At 42.3% G+C, this 17743-nt stretch overlaps 1 protein-coding gene across 5 annotated transcripts in view; it reads left to right on the forward strand.

Annotated features, from left to right (window-relative positions):
* The window catches only part of STOX2 (storkhead box 2), a 225428-nt gene extending 208413 nt beyond the window's left edge, over positions 1 to 17015 (forward strand). For 2 of the 5 annotated variants that reach the window (XM_074951241.1, XM_074951239.1), the window contains one exon: positions 10928 to 17015. In XM_074951241.1, the coding sequence (XP_074807342.1) occupies positions 10928 to 11123 (196 nt within the window). In that variant the 3' untranslated portion in view covers positions 11124 to 17015. Of the gene's footprint in view, positions 1 to 2011; positions 2742 to 10927 lie in introns of those variants that run through there. The other 3 variants (XM_074951238.1, XM_074951240.1, XM_074951242.1) reach the window with 3 other exon arrangements.
* The last annotated feature ends 728 nt before the right edge of the window (positions 17016 to 17743 follow it).

A 17743-nucleotide genomic window follows, 5' to 3' on the forward strand; every position in this document is an offset into this window, starting at 1 on the left:
TTGTGGGACTGTGTTAAACTGTTTCAGACATTCTTTTAGACAAAATTTTTAGGCAGCCTCAGAAAGCCTCTATCCGGACCGATGGCTTGGTTTCTTTCCCTCACATAGGCAACAGCAACAAATCTTACCACTGCCTTTTTGCCAAAGGTTCATTGTCCCTCCACCCCAAACTTTCCTGTATCACTTTTTCAGATTAATTTATGTTGTATTTAGAATTGGGTGGGGTGGGGGGCTCAAAAATATCATCAGCAAGATAAACTGGAAGAACGGATACAGTGTAATGACAGTGTCTTTGGCTAAGACATTACAGATAGCTGATTAGGGGACATAGAGATACCACTTATACTTTTCTCTGGTATTTTTTAAATCCTCTTTCTGAAGCCGTGTCTGTCACCAGTCCAAACTGGTAGGATTTGAAGAGCAGTCTCTTCTACCTAGAAGAAGAGTGGAGAGAGGTTCAGGAAGGTACCACAGCCCTGAAGGTATTAAGGATGTTTGGTCCTTGAAGATGTCCAAACAGTGCATCAACAGAGGTGTCTAGCCTGTAACGTCTAGGAAAAGAGTGTAAGGATTCTATATGGTGTTAGAAGTTTTAGAAACATATGGGAAGAGACAGTTGCTGATATATGCCCACCCTGAAGATTTTACAGTGTCATCTCCAGTTTAATAATCCTTCACTGAGGCTTCTCCTCTCTGATCCCAGAGGAAGCCATGGCCCTGGTAGACTGGGTCTTGAGTCTCACTGTTTATCCTAGAAACCAACCAATTAATCCAGACCAATGAGTCTTAAGACAAAGTAACAGTGTACAGGTGGTAGTTCTTTTGCAGTATCCTATTGTAGACCTAAGTTATTTATCACCTTCAATTTTACAACAGATAAGATCTGAATCTTGTTAGGTAAAAGGAAATTATATTTGTTTCTGTTTTAAAATTGATTTAGTTTCTCAAAATTGTTAATTTACAAAAAAAAAATTAAAAAATTAAATGTTGGTCATGCGGGGCCTCAGAACGTATGCAAAGGAGTCCTGATCTCTGCACTCATGGCCAGATTCTCCTCTCAGTTAAAACGGTGTCAGTCTAAAGAAAACTCCCTTGTTTTTGGTAGTTAAACCAGAATGATGATGGTGTAATTGAGAGCAGAGTTTGGCCCAGTGGCTCAGAATGAGAGTCATGTAGGTTGACTTTTAGGCTTCTCCCTAGCCCTTTGTGCTGTGCTGCCTCTTGATCCCTCATCATATCTTTGTCCCTCCTCTTACTAAACAGCAGCAAGTGTTTCACAGCGCAGGCCTGTCAGGGAAAGCTGCCTTACTGTGGGAATGAAATGCAGTTTTGTTTCACATCTCCCCTGCTGCTCCATGGCTGAGGGTAACTCTTCTGTGGCACTTTTATCCCTCCTTGGTTCAAGGATTTTTTAGAGCTACTGCTTTGCCTCCAATTAGCTACATGCTGCACTATCCACCGAATCACTGGGGTAATTTATTTTTTTAAAAGACACATTAATGGGGATAATTATTTCTAGCAGTAAATTTAAAAATATAATTTTAAAGGAAGAAAGAGTAATTAAGGTTCTTCTGCAAGTAGATGCAGCCATGTATTCCACTTGGATGTGTGCGGTCCTGCACTCTGGAGCCAGAGTATTTTCCCAAGTAGAACCTGTAGGCGGCAGCGCTCACCCCTTGTGGCCATAGCTTCTCCCCTTGCTATATGAGTCAGCACTGCCCTGTTCCCCACTTGGTTCTGTCTTACCACCTGTTGCTGTAGGCAGAGTTCTGTGTAGTTTTCCTATCACAAACCTTTTATTTTTACTGACATTTCTAGTAGTGTATAGTTAATTAGTACCCTTAGTACTTAGTGTTAGTTAGCAGTAGTTTAAGTATTTCCCTGGTGATGCCCTCACCGGGATTTAAACATTGTCCACTGTGTGGGGGAGCGATCCCAAACGACGATCCCCACATGCAGTGCTTGCTGTGCCTAGGCAAAGTCACATCAGGGAACGGTGTTCTATTTGCAGATCGTTCACCAAACGGACTAACGTGGCAAGGGATCTTCGTCTGAAGCAACGCCTGCTCAAGCAGGCCAGGAGGCCTGCTTTGGCACCGAGGCCCTCGTCAGATCAGAAGTTACCCTCTGGTTCTGAGAGTGCTGCCACGTCACATCCTGAAACTGGCGCCTCTCTGAAGAGATGGAGGAGTTGTTTTCCCATCAAGTGTGCTGAGGAAACGATATCATAAGACTGACCGAGCCTGCTCCAGGTCCCAGTGGGACTCATCTCCCTCTTCCAGAAGGAGTGTGTATTGGCACAGGGTGAATGCCGATGTGTGGGATGGAGCAAGGCCATCAGCCACTTCCCAGTACCATGCAAGGAGGTCAGCGACCCATACCATTGACTCTGGGGCCCTGGGGCATCCACTGAGTCCGACACCAATGAGGGTGATGCCAGCACAGACTCTTCCCATGCTAGGAGCGTATCAGGACCTCTTCTGCCTTTCTGTCCTGAGCTCACCCTTGGTCCAGGACTTAGCTAATGCTGCATCTTTTATAGCCCCGTAGGCTGAGCGGCCCACTGAACCTGGGAGTCTGTTGGCACTATACTCTGAGGTTTCCCTTTCATGGTCAGAAGAATTGGGATCAGTACCAGACTCTGCGCAATGGACCTCTCCAGCCCTGTGAATTGTGACTGGCACTCACTGCCCTCCATTTCAGCACCGTCAGTTACTTTGGTATTGCAGCCGACTTCAGGGTCGACACCGCCTCCATCCCCAGAAACAACTTGTACTGTTTCAACCGTCGGCGCCAGCTTCCTCGTCATTCTAGGCTATGGGTGAGTTGGACCGGTTGCTCACACCCTCAGGGCTGGTTCCTCCTTTATCCCCTGAAGTCTGGGACTTTTTGGAATCTGAGTCAGGATCTTCATCCTCTGACTGTCCCACCATCCGACCCACATCGGTGGCTATTCATGGAGCTCTCTGGGTACCAAGATTGGCATTTGTTTTGCAGTTGGGACGGGTGCCTCTGGCCCAGTGCCTACTGTCACCAGTGCCCTATCCATACCCGTGGGTTTCCATGGAATCCGTGGGATACTCCTCGGTCACATAGGTCCCACCCCTCATCTCGCCGACAAGGTCTGTGATGGGGACTGTCCATTCTCCACAGGCCCAGGTACCAGTGAGCCTTCCCCTTGTGGAGGCCTCCAGAGTCATTCCACCCAGGCCCGTCAGTTCTGGAGCAGGATCCAGCTCTGGCCCAGTTAACCACTCCATCTTTGTCCCTGGACAATTCCACAGTGCCTGTCCCTTTCTCCCCTTCGGTACTAGAGGATTTCAAGGTGTACCAGGACCTTTTGTGGCACGTAGCCACTTCCCTAGATATCCATGTGGAGTTCCTGCAGGAGAACACCCACAAGTTAGTGGATATCCCACAGTCATCTGCCCCTCGGAGAGTTGCCTTCCCCATTAACAATGAGCTACTTGGGCCTGCTAAGGTCTTCTGGAGCACAATGGCTTCAATACACTTACAGGGTAAGATTCAATCTCGACCTTTGCAGTCTCAATCAATATATCAGATACATGAGGTTCCAAATGATCACTCTTGTCAGCTATCCTCCCGTGTTGTTTCAAAATGAATGGCTTGCTACTCTTCACCCACTGGACAGATTGGTCTGTCGTCTTCACCTGGTCCTGGACTCCTTGCAGTGGTGGACGTCTCCAGAGAACGTTTGCCAGGGCATTCCCTTCATCCAGCCTTTGCCAACCAGGTCTGTGGTCTCCGATGCCTCCCTGATGGGTTTGGGAGTACATCTAGGGTTGCTGAAAGTTTGAGGTCTATGGTCAGAGCAGGAGTCCGCATTGTATATCAACATGCTGGAGCTTCGAGCCATCTATGATGCATGTCACACTTTTCTGGACCATATCAGGTGCTCAGTGGTTCACATATTTACCGACAATACCACCACAATGTATTATGTGACTAAGCAAAGAGGAACACACTTCAGGATGCTTTGACAAGAGGCAATCAGGTTGTGGCAGTTCTGCGTTGAGGAAAGCTTTACTCAGATAGCTGACTACGCGCCTGGAGTCCAAAATCATCTCGCAAACCATCTCTGCAGGAATTTTTCCCTGTGTCACAAGTGGTCTCTGAAGACAGACATCCTCCAGGTCACCTTTGCAACTTGGGGCATTCTGACGATCTCCCTATTTGCTACAAGAGACAACAGGAAATGTCACCTGTTCTGCTCTCGAGGGAGTTTCAATCTGGGCTCCCTGTCTGACACTTTCCTTCTCAGCTAGCAGTTGGCTGTCCTGTATGCTTTTCCCCAGATCATCCCACAGGTCAGCCTCAATCTGAAAGTGGATTGAGCCAAGCTCATTCTCACTGTCGCAGCCCATCTGAGACACTGCTGGTTTTCCAACCTTCTCACGCTGTCAGTTCAGCCTCCCATACCCCTTCCTCTCCATCCTGACCAACTCTCTTAGAATCATGGTCACGCATTGGATCCCATGCTCAGTTCCCTGCATCTCACGGACTGGTTGCTTTGTGGCTAAATGAGGAGGAATAGCAGTGTTTGGTGGCTGTAGAACAGATCCTACTCAACAGTGGAAAGCCCTCTACCAGAATAGCCTATGCGATGAAATGAAAACGGTTTTTGATGTGGTCATGGGCCTGCAGAATAAAACCAATGCTGGCCTCTATCCAGGACATCTTGGTGAACTTGCTGCACCTTCAGTCGTTGGACTTATGCTCACTTCATTGGAAGTGGATTTGGCAGAGATATCGGCATTTCATCCCTGCCCCCTTCAGAGAAGATCAATCTTCTCCAGTGCCGTGGTAGCAAGATTCTTAAAATGGCTTCTTTGCCTCCATCCTCCAGTCTGAGAGCTGGTTCCTCTGTGGGACCTTAATACAGTCCTAGTGGCTTTAGTGGGACCTCCACTTGAACCCCTCACATCTTGTCCCTTTCCACTTTTGTGTCATGAAACTGTGTTCCTAGCAAAAGGCGGGGGGGGGGGGGGGAGCGCAGAGGCCCCTGCCCTCCCAAGGCCCCACCCTTACCCGGGGGAGGGGGGCAAAAGCAGCCCCCTGCCTGCATCCCTGCCTCTTCCATCAAGGGGAGGTGCAGGGATCCAGGCTCCCCACAGCTGCCTGTGTGGCTCTGGCCAGGGTGCAGGGCCTCGGAGCCACAGGGCCTCAGGTGCAGGGCCTCGGAGCCACAACCCATCCATGATGAGAGCCACACGGGCAGCTGCAGCAGACCCTCCATCTGTCCATGGTGTCGGGGGCCTGTTGAGAGTAGACCCCCAACCATGTCCCCATCCAGGGCAGATGGAGGGTCTGCGGCTCCCCACATCTGCCCGTGCGGCTCTTACCATGGCCGGGTGGCCTCCAAGGTCCCCTCCTTCCCCCCTCCGTCCCCCCACGACGGCAGGAGCCGGTTCGGGGAGAGCTGCGCGAGCAGCTGTGGTAAGCTGGTGCAGAATCGTGAACGCTCCATGTCCACCTGCCTTGGGCCGGGCGGAGAGCCGTGGTCGGGGGGGACAATGACACAGGATGGGGCTGCTCTCAGTTCCCCCACATCATGGGCCCCTGGGCTCTCTGGCCAGGCTCCATGCTGGCCAGGAGGTGGGGCCTTGGGGGGAAGGGCACCCTGGTGGAAAGTGGACGGGCCAGATCTGTCCACTTTCAAAAAGTGGGAGGCCTATGGCCCTGCTGAGTCCCCCCTCTGCCCCCCCTTCCCCTGTTCCGGAGCCACTGGTTCCGAGTAGCAATAACATCCACAAGGAGAGTCTGTGAGATGTTGGCTCTGATGGCAGAGCCCCCTTATATACAGTTCTCTAAGGACAAAGTGACTTTACTACCGCGCCCAAAATTTTTGTCTAAAGTAGTTTCTCAGTTTCATTTGAACCATGCAGTATATTTACCTGTGTTCTTTCCTAAGCCACATTCATTTCCGGAGAAGCAGAGTCTCCATTCATTAGATATCAAGTACATCTAGCCAGCTGTCTGGACAGGACTAAACTGTTTTATGCTTCACCTAATTTGTGTCATATGCAGATAGTTTTCAGGGTCAAGCAGTCTCTTATCATAGAATATCAGGGTTCGAAGGGACCTCAGGAGGCCATCTAGTCCAACCCCCTGCTCAAAGCAGGACCAATCACCAACTAAATCATCCCAGAAAGGGCTTTGTCAAGCCTGACCTTGAAAACCTCTAAGGAAGGAGATTCCACCACCTCCCTAGGTAACCCATTCTAGTGCTTCACCACCCTCCTAGTGAAAAAGTTTTTCCTAACATCCAACCTAAACCTCCCGCAGTTCAACTTGAGACCATTACTCCTTGTTCTGTCATCTGGTACCACGAACAGTCTAGATCCATCCTCTTTGGAACCCCTTCGGGTAGTTGAAAGCAGCTATCAAATCCCCCCTCATTCTTCTCTTCTGCAGACTAAACAATCCCAGTTCCCTCAGCCTCTCCTCATAAGTCATGTGCTCCAGCCCCCTAATCATTTTTGTTGCCCTCCGCTGGACGCTTTCCAATTTTTCTACATCCTTCTTGTAGTGTGGGGCCCAAAACTGGACACGGTACTCCAGATGAGGCCTCACCAATGTCGAATGATCGTGTCCCTCAATCTGCTGGCAATGCCCCTGCTTATACGGCCCAAAATGCTGTTAGCCTTCTTGGCAACAAGGGCACACTGTTGACTCATATCCAGCTTTTCGTCCACTGTAACCCCTAGGTCCTTTTCTGCAGAACTGCTGCCTAGCCATTCGGTCCCTAGTCTGTAGCAGTGCATGGGATTGTTGCATCCTAAGTGCAGGACTCTGCACTTGTCCTTGTTGAACCTCATCAGATTTCTTTTGGCCCAATCCTCTAATTTGTCTAGGTCCCACTGTATCCTAGCCCTACCCTCCAGTGTATCTACCACTCCTCCCAGTTTAGTGTCATCTGCCAACTTGCTGAGGGTGCAGTCCATGCAATCCTCCAGATCATTAATGAAGATATTGAACAAAACTGGCCCCAGGACTGACCCTTGGAGCTCTCCGCTTGATACTAGCTGCCAACTAGACATGGAGCCATTGATCACTACCCGTTGGGCCCGACGATCTAGCCAGCTTTCTATCCACCTTATATTCCATTCATCCAGCCCATACTTCTTTAACTTGCTGGCAAGGATACTGTGGGAGACCGTATGAAAAGCTTTGCTAAAGTCAAGGAATAACACATCTACTGCTTTCTCCTCATCCACAGAGCCAGTTATCTTGTCATAGAAGGCAATTAAGTTAGTCAGGCATGACTTGCCCTTGGTGAATCCATGCTGACTGTTCCTGATCACTTTTCTCTCCTCCAAGTGCTTCAGAATTGATTCCTTGAGGACCTGCTGCATGATTTTTCAGGGACTGAGGTGAGGCTGACTGGCCTGTAGTTCCTCTTCACAAACTCTCTCTAAATGGATAACATCCTGTATCAAGACTGCATATGAGATAACTTCGGCGACACCTCCTCAGCAGCGCGATCTCATTCTACAAGAGTGCAAGCAATATCTATAGCTTTCCTCAAAGATGTCTCAATATTGGACATTTGCAGGGCTGCTACATGGTTGTCCACACATACATTTCCTAACGATTATGCCATTATCACATCTTCCAGAGCGGATGCAAGTTTTGGTAGGGTGGTCCTGCAATTCTTGTATAGGCAGACTCTGAGCCCCTCCTCCTGGGGTGGGTACTGATTGTGAGTCACCTAAGTGGAATACACAGCTGCATCTATTTGAAGAAGACGAAACTACTGTGGTTATTTGATATGTGGTTTCTTCGAAAAACTGTGGTTCTTTGAGATGTGATGCCAAAGTGTTTTCCACGGCCCACACCCTCCTTCCCCTCTGCACCAGAGTCTGGTCTCTGGGTGTCTGGTGCTAAGGAACTGAAGGGGGAGGAGCTACGCCATGAGGTGCAAGCGCCACCCTCTGTGTGTCCTGTTAGGCAAAATTCTCCAGCTCTGACACGCTGAGGTACACACACCTAAGTGGAATACATGTCTGCATCACATCTCAAATAACCATAGTTTACAGTAAGTGTCCATTTCTTTTACCTGTTGCAGCTAACCAAGGTCATATAACTTTGGAAGGTTTAGGAATTGATCCATTTTATTGATCACATGTGTTATGCAGATGCTTAGCATCTTTCCACTATAACAGCAGTATGTCCACTTGTATTGTATTCTTACAAATTAACCTTTTATTTTTTAAATGGAAGTCCACTTCTGCTTATTCTTACTGTTGCCCATATAGCACTCTGCACCTCCCACCCAAACAATTTGATCTTATTTGGCATACAGAGCTTTTTGTTTTCTCTGGGTTGGTTGCATATGAGCCAGTTCTTATACTACTGTTTGGCTAGCTTACAGGATTCACGCATGTGATTGTCTACCTCAGATTTGCAGTTCAGTTAGTTCAAGGAGATATTCTGTCTGCCTTCATTCTTTGCACTGAAGCTGAAACCTCTATTTCTGTCCATCGTAAAGTTTAACTAGCTTGATATGACAGGTTTCAGAGTAGCAGTCGTGTTAGTCTGTATCCACAAAAGGAAAAGGAGTACTTGTGGCACCTTAGAGACTAACAATGAAGTGGATTGGATGAAGTGAGCTGTAGCTCACAAAAGCTTATGCTCAAATAAATTTGTTAGTCTCTAAGGTGCCACAAGTACTCCTTTTCTTTTAGCTTGATAATGGAACAGATAAGTTTAGTGTATTGTACTGCTGTACTAGCTTTATATAAAGTCAAATGGGAAATAGAAATGGCAGTTTTTAAAATTAGGTTTCTTGTATAATCCCTCTCTTTGTCTGCCTTTATTACCCACTTCTTAACATCTCTTTTTGGCAAGAGCCATTAAAATGAGCCAAGAGTAACATACAACGGTCAGGAAGCTATTTTTAAAGTCAGGATGTACTCTGAATATTTCAAGGGCTTTCATGTACCCAAGGAGTGAGTTTTATTGTGAGATGACTAAAATGGGTACTTCTGGTCAATTTCATACCCAGTGTAACTCCATTAAAGTAAATGGAGTTAAGAGTAAATGTGGCCCTTTAATTGTAATTAAAATACCATTATTCCCTTCCCACTTTACAATAAAAAAATTTGTTTTAGAGTTCCTTTCTAGGAAGCAGGAGTGTTTAGTACACCTGAGTAACCAAAATTACCATTTCAGCACTATAAAAGGAAAATTATATTTTAAAAGGATGCCAAATTGGAAGAAAACACACTTTAACAGGATCTTGATAATGAAAGAATTCCTTCTAAAGTCAAAAGGCACCGAAGGTATTTTATCTGTAGAATTCTTGAACACATCTATATTGGAAAAATTTCTGTCAGACTCCCGTTACATTTTGCTGATGCGGCTACTGAAGTTGGCTCCAGGTACCTTTTTTTTTTTTTTTTTAAGAGGTCATGCAGTCCTGCTGCTTTTCCCTCCCCTGGAGTCATACCTAACCCTGCCATCAATCTGCAAACACAGCTCACATTGCAGGATGACGGCAATCTCAGGATATACATGTTGTCATGCTCGGTTTGTGACATCAAAATTGAAAATGATTGAAAATCTGGAAATGATGGTTACAAATTGAATATGACTTCATGTGAGAAATAAACAGCAGGAACTCATGAATTGTAAAAACAAAGGCTGTTTTTCAGTCATCTGTCCATCCCCAGCTAAAAGTTTAGGAAGAGAAGTCAGAAAATGAAGGGGGGGGTATGTTTCTGCCTGTCATACGCTCCTTGAGTGGTATGTACATTGTCCATTGAAGCAAATGGGTAATACTCAAGGCAGAAGAGGGCCAGTGGTGAGCAGAACTGTACCTATTATAACAAGTTTTCCACAAGGCATCAGTGATTCTTAGTTGTTCTGTTTCTGTTTATTCCACACCTGAATTCATTCCTCTGTGCATGGTTTTGTACTCATCTCCACAGAAATAATTGTTAACAACAAAGGATTATGGCTATAGGTGGAGAATAAATAGCAGTAGCAAATGATTCATTAAAAATAACGTCTGTCTTCATCCAAAGGTCCTTATGGGTAGAACATAAAAGAAGAGGTATAATATAAAAGGAGTAGAACTCACTTTAAATACAATGGCCACTATTTTCAAAAATTGGTGGCTCAAGTTTAGGCTTCTCTGTCCTTATTTAGATACCTCATTAAATGGCCTAATTTTCAGAAGGGCTGAGCACAGAGCCTCTCCCACAGATGAGCAATTTACTTGCATTAAAAGAACTTTCTATATTAGATAAAGTGAAATTACAACACTAATGCTGTTTAAGGACCCAATCCTGCATCGTGATAGTCCTTATAGTGGAGGGCACTCAGAATCTCAAGGCTTTGATGCCAGCAACTAGAAAAAATTCCAAGAAATGTGTCATAATTGGAAGTATTACAGCTTTAACGGAAAGTAGTGTCTTCAGTTTGGTCAGAACTACCAGAAATGTTCTGTGTGCAAACATATACAATAATGGGGAGGCATAAAAATACTGGCCAAAGGAGAATTCTCATAGCTCAGTTCAGCCACATGGCTGATTTAGTGAAACTATTCTGTGATTCAGTGCACCAGCCTGGAAAGAAAGGTGATCTATTTCACATGGAAGTTTTGCCTGAATGAAAAATCCAGATGTTTGATATTGGCTCAGATGTACAAACTTTGTGGAACAACTTCAGGTCTGTTTAGTACTATACCTGTGCAATAACCTGTTAACCAGTGAGTACATTTGCAATCCCTTTTGGAGCAACATGTGAATAATCAAACTGATATGCTTCATTGATGTGACACTGCATGCAAACAGTGGAAGCTCATTTTAAAACACCCCAGTCAGTTTTCCTCTTTGGTAGATATATGGGGGGTGGCGGTGTTTTGTTTTGTTTTGTTTATTTCATTTATTTTGCTTTATAGTACTCGCGAGAGCTTGGCTTCCAACACTTCAAGTATTGTTGAAAGTAACAGACGTCAGAACCCAGCCCTGAGTCCTGCACATGGTGGCGCAGGTCCAATGTTCAACTTCCGAGCAATTGCAGACCCTCCAACAAGTGAAGCTGAAAAACTGCAGAAACCTGCCAACTGCCTACAAGCTTCTGTTACTAGTGTTTGATAGTCCTTCTGCCTCGGCTCTTCTGTCTCATCCTATACAGCAAAGTTTACGACACTGGGACTGATGTTTACATCTTTGGAAAAAACGAGCATCTCATCCACAGTTTTGGTGTTTACTTAAACTGTGCTGCTATGTAGGGACAACAAAGAAATCTTGTATTTCAAGGTATTGCTTTCCACATCTGCAGCTCTGTAGCAACAGAATAGCAGTAGGAATAATATGTACACCTTTGCTTCACTTAATTGTAACTGAGCACATATATGAAAGTCTAGACACTGTAAGTGTAATCTGCATTTTCAATGTCCATGCAGTTGCCAACTCCATTTAAAAATGCCACAGATGCGTGATGCCCCCCTGTGAGTGGTTAAACTCGGACAGAGTTGATCATTTTATTTCAAAAATTGAGCCATCACTAAAAATAAACAGCTAGGTCACCTTGAGGGAAAACAAAGCCAAACACGACTAGTAAAGACCTCAGCTCTATCTGTGAATTATTTATATACATCAGTCATTTTCACTGTGAGTTTTCATGACACGATTTTGCAGGAATCTATAAAAGCAAGTCAAAAGAGGGCATGTTTTAAGTATGTGGGGTGGGTAAGGGAGAATTGCTGTATTTTATTTTTTTGTTTCAAAAGTATATGAGATGCTTGTCTAAAACTTACTATGTTAACCTTCCATAATTGCAAACAGAGTTGAAGGCCTTTGAATCCAGGTGAAAGAAGGGGAAGTCTAACTATGGTTGAGGCAAAGCAAATAGTGACAGAAAAGGCGTAACAGGTTTTTTTTTAGTATAAATCAAATGTTTAAGGAAGGTGATCTCATTGGTGTGGCACGTCTGATATTCCAACGTGCTGTTAATATAAAAATCAGAATAACAAATTTATTTGAACAAAAGAGAAGTTCTTTGTGATACAAATGACAAGCATGGCCTGAAGAGCTGATTTCTTTCTAATGGAAGGACATAATTCTATTTTATATAGCTTTTAAGTAGAGTGCCTAAATTAGGCTGTTGAAAATAGCGTGCATTGTAGTGGTTATCAAAGGAGAAATTTAGAGAATTATAAACTTCAGGCCTTTTAGTCAATGGGCGTTATTTACAATTCAGCATTTTATGGACATGAATAGCTTTTAAAATTATATATGATTTGAAATTAAATGTGTTCATATGGTTGATCGAGAAATCCTAATTCTGCAGGCGTGGTGTATCTTATTTGTACTCCCTTAAATTGTTATTCCAAAGTAATTTATGCTAAATTGATTACTCCAGAGTAACTCTTACAGATAGGCAAACTCCACAAGTAATTTTTAGGTATAAAGGGCCAAGTTCGGCTCTGTCACACATGCAAACATTTACTGCAGCAAACTGTCTCCAAAAGTGCCCACATTTGCTATTTTATCAGAACTGGAAGAAAAACGAAAACATTAAGAAGGATGTTCAGCAATGTAAATACTTACATTGCCTTTTATTGATACCCAAGATATTACACCCAACAGCACATATTAAAAACCAACATTTTCTTCAGTTTCTGGTGACATGTATAACTTGTATAAACCATTTGAGCTTCACTCATGTTCTGTATTGTCATCAGAATTCTTTAGTAAAGATATAGCTGTATATTACACAGTTGGATATAGCTTACATATTTATGAAATGGCTTTATAACTCTGGACACAATTGGTTTCTGATTCTGTCAGGTATATCATACAGAACCTATGTCTATAATGCACACATCTAACTGTTTTCCTTATTTTTATGCCTACATTCCATTTCATAAGAGCAATAAGACCTTTCAGTGCATATAAGGGAAATCATTGTGCTTCTTGGTTGGTTAAAGTCACTTGGCCCTTAGCCTCCTGCCTTATCATGCCTTCCAAGCCATGCTATCATGACCCAATAATACTTTGCCTGTCCCATCTTATTGCTTAAATATGTAACTTCAGGATTGCTTATTACATGCAGACTTGAGTCTTTTTTGTGAGGCGTCGTTATATATGATACAGTGGCTGACTGTGATTTTTGTTTCTGAGATATGCTCTGATGTTAGTAGTATGTATCAATTCAGTAAATAAAAATGTTTGAACAATATCTTAACTTATAGCTGATTATCTGAAAGTATAAATTGCAGTATTAAAATGTGAACAGAAAAGACAAACTTTACCTTTTTGGGGAAAACATTTTCTTTGTTATAAACTTACTAAAATTTATACAGGTAGTTGACTATACAGAAGACATCTTTCCAGAAAAATATCATAGTATCTACTTAAAAACTGTATAGTTTCTGATTTCTGAAAGTTCTCATAGACCAGCAGACAAAATAAAATGTCATATTAATGTTAAAACATGGCATACTACTGGTATTAATGTGACTCTCAGAATATGGAATGTAAGCAGAAGTTTCAAATAGAAACATTCTTACCTTGAATTTTTTTTAAAAAAATCAACAGGGGAAATATAAAGAAATTCCGTTGTGAGGTTCTGGTAACAAAACAATGGGAGTGGAGCTTGAGTGCTTTGTGTCACCTTACTCCTTCAATGAAATCATAGCCTTGTATTACATGGTTGCTTATCTATCATTCTTCTTACAATTTAAAGGTTTACAGAATTAGATTAGGTTGAATCTCTGTGTTGTGTCAACTTTAAAGGGTCAACACAAATCTGTTGGCATTTTGCACACTTTTTATATGTATTATTATAATACAACATGTTACTTTTATGGTAATTTTTTTTACATATATAACTACCTCCATGAATTTGATGAAATGCAGCAACATAAAAAAAGTGTTTTGTAAAAAGCAAGGTTAAAAAAATTCGGTATCATTAGGTCATGGTGTTCTCTTGTGTGTCAGTGCTTGCATACAAAGTCATTATGTTTTCATTGCCATGATTTCCTTTTACTGTATTAAATTTGGCTTTCAGTTTAATAATTTGAGATTTTGATGAGGCCACATAATTTTGTTAATAGTGAACGGAAGCCTAATCACCTTCCGTTGTCTTGCCATTATTGCTAAATTTTTTAATTGGTAGAAAGTCAAAACGATAGTTAAAACAACGAGGAGTTCTTATGGCACCTTAGAGTCTTAGGGCTTGTCTACATTACCCGCTGGATCAATGGGCAGCTATCGATCCAGCAGGGGTCGATTTATCGCATCTAGTCTAGTTGCGATAAATCAACTGCCAAGTGCTCCCCCGTTGATTCCGGTACTCAACCGGAGTGAGAGGTGCAGGCGGAGTCGATGGGGGAGCGTCAGCCATCGACTTACCACAGTGAAGACACCGCGGTAAGTAGACCTAAGTACGTCTACTTCAGCTATGTTGTTCGTGTAGCTGAAGTTGCGTAACTTAAATCGATTCCCCCTCCATCCCCAGTGTAGACCAGGCCTTAGTCTCTAAGGTGTCACAAAGGACTCCTCATTGTTTTGCTGATACAGACTAACACGGCTACCCTTCTGAAAATGATAGTTGTAATTTAGCAGATTATTAACACCTACAGTATATGAAATATGATTGGCAGTTTGGAGTTTTACAGAAGACACACCAGGTATTTTTTTTGCCAACCTTCAAACGCTTTGGCCCTATTCTGCCTTCAGTTATGCCAACATATCAAATCAGAACTTCTCTTAAATGGCAGGACCTGTGTGCTATCCAGCTCTCATTTAAAGAATGCACACTTCATTTTCTAATCCCATGTATCTCAGATGCTTGCTTCCATTGAAATTAGTGATGAAACTTTAATTGATTTTATTGAGATTAGTATCAGGGTCCCTAAGTAAGGTGTATACAGAGGTGCCCATCCTGCAAAGAACCTGGGCAGACTTCCAATAAAAAGGGGGTTAGCTGTAGAGTAATAGCCAATTACAAGTTGCCTTTTTTAAAACTAGAAAATTTCAAAAACCAAGGAAAATAAGTGTAAGCTTCACCTTAGCAGCTCTAATTTATGTACAAACCCTGAATTTATTCAAGCATACAGAATCCCAATACTTGGATGTAAATTAATATTGCTAGATGAGCCAATTTTCCTGTGTACATATTTTAATTTTTTTTAAAAAATGAGAATAGTATCCATTTGACTCAGCAGAGCAATGTAAACACTCACATGGTAGAAAGCAATCCTCACCCCCGTTCAAACAGTAAAATCTATTTGAAAACAACGTTTTTGATGAAAACCTCGACCTTATTGCTGGTGGTGGTAGTTTATTTTTCGGAAAAGTCGGATCATAAACAGTATTTGGAGCCCATAATAAACTATAATAATATTTTGCACTTATATTTCATGCCTTTTACCTGAGGATCTCAAAGCTGTTTGCAAACCATTAATTAAGCCTCACAAGCTTGTGAGGTAGGCAAATTTTGTTATCCCTATTTTACTCACTGACATATTGAAACATAGAAAGGTTAAGTGACATGTCCAAGATCACACAGAGTCAACAATGTGATTATCAAACAGTTTCTTTATTTCATTTGAGTCATGACAGTAGGTTTAATGTTTTAATATTTAACCAAAGTGCTTAATGTTTATACTATAAAGATATTCTTCGGAGGTGTTACAGTTATTAAAGTAGGAGAGAAACTACTTTATAGTCCTGCACTGGACTTTGATATTGGAAGTGCCAAAAATGTTCACATTTCAGCAATAGGGCTGCTGCCAGTAGTGGTTTCAGAAAAGTCAATTTTAACAAAAACTTGTTTTTCAAATACATTTTACAGGGCTTTCCCCAAGGTGATACTTCAAATTGCTATACTGAGTAAGAATCTTCTTTTAATCTAGTGGCCCACCATAGTTGACAATCCTCTCTGCTCCTCTGAAGAAGACAGTACAGTATTAAAGAGAAATGCTGCAATTTTTTACTTAATTCCTTTAAACATATATACTTAAATGTAGTCTGTAGTTTATTAAGGCATCAGGATTTCCTGTTTATATACAACATGCCCAGCTGGAATTATTGAAGTGCCACTGGTGTGAAAGGAGAATGGGATTATTACTTTTTTTTTTTGGTAGCAGCATTTCAAATTTTTTACTTCAGTTACACAGGCGTATATCTGGAATAACTTTACTGATTTACACTGAGGTAACTGAGCTCAAACTCCATCCTTAACTCCATTGAAGCTTTGTTCTGAGCTGAGGGTTTTTGTTTCCCTTCCCTGGGTTAAATATGTAGAAGAGGCAGAAGGCCACTCACACTTGGATTTGAAAATAGGACTTTGGTTGAATAAACAGGTGTTTCTCCCATGACTATATATGAAATCTGTAGTGAAATGCACAGTCAGCAAACCTCCTGCCCCCTCTCCCTCCCCCCCCCCGGCCTGGATGCTAATGCACAACCATCTGTTTTGCACAATGGAAGGGCAAATCTCTGTTCAGTATAATGCACTCATCAAGCTGTACAGTGGATAAGAGCCACCCAAAGGATGCCCATGTGAAAGTATGAAAGGTCTGAACAGGGCTCTTAGAGTAATTGGCACAGATGTTACTTTTATACACAGAGGAGACTTACGTTTAAAGGGATCATAATTCTGCAGGTAACTTTCTGTGAGTGACTGAATGTGACCGTCGCTTTAGGTTTAAATGAGTTAATAAATGCAAGTGGGACTTACTGTATGTTAGAAGGGAGTTTTGCAGCCAAGACTGCCTTGTATAAATGTGTTTGCACTGAAAATAAATTTTAAAAATTACTTGGTCTCTGGTTGCTGTAAAGGTCATCCAAGATGGATGTTCTGTTTATATTGTATAGTATTTCATATGAAATAATTACAGTTCATAAAATGTCTTCCCTAATGTTACTGATTTATAACAGCACATTTGTAACATGGTTTTTATTGTGTCAGTGTACCATACTGTAAATGATGATTACTTGTCATGCTTAGTGTAATAATTTAAAGGAGAAAAGGACAGGGATTTTTGTAAGTCTATATATTTGAAAGTCCCTCCATATGGTAATATTGTGTACATGTTGTTTACGTAGTGTTGTGTGAAATATCCATTTTGGATTGTGTTACTTTTTAAGATATTAAATAACATTTGGTTATATGTTTTCAGTGGGTTTTTTTGCACCTTCAAGGGATGTGGAGGGCACATGTATTCTTAAGTTTCATCCCGTGTTTCTCGCCCTCATTTAGTAAAATGTGCATAACAAATTTGCCATCTCAAAAAACAAAGGTAATTGTAGCTTGATATTTTCATGGATACTGAATGAAATCCCTATGATCATTTCTAGTAATAGAGAAGCAAGGGTGAAAACTAAACATAAGTATAGGATTTAAAACTCCCAATTTGAATTGGACATACAGGCTAATGCAACTAGAGTGAACATATTTATAATTGAATTTACAAGAATATAGTTAAGGTGGATCAGACTTCTATGAAATGCAAAATCCTTTAAAGCATTGTAAAGTCAACTGGAGACAAATTTCAGTTTTCCTTTTTTTCCCCTTCGCCATCTGTGTGGGCCAGAGAAGGTCATGGTACACAGACAGTGGAGAGGAAGAACCACTAGCAAGGTGATTGTTTTGGTGAAGTGCAGATGACATTGTGGATGGAAACAGACTTGACAAATCATAAACAAGATTTACATATGCCATTTTCCTGCCCTCCCAGGAAAGGCAGGAGGAAGGGTTATGG

This window comes from Natator depressus, chromosome 4 (genome assembly GCF_965152275.1).
Source record: "Natator depressus isolate rNatDep1 chromosome 4, rNatDep2.hap1, whole genome shotgun sequence".
NCBI classification, from domain to species: domain Eukaryota; kingdom Metazoa; phylum Chordata; order Testudines; family Cheloniidae; genus Natator; species Natator depressus.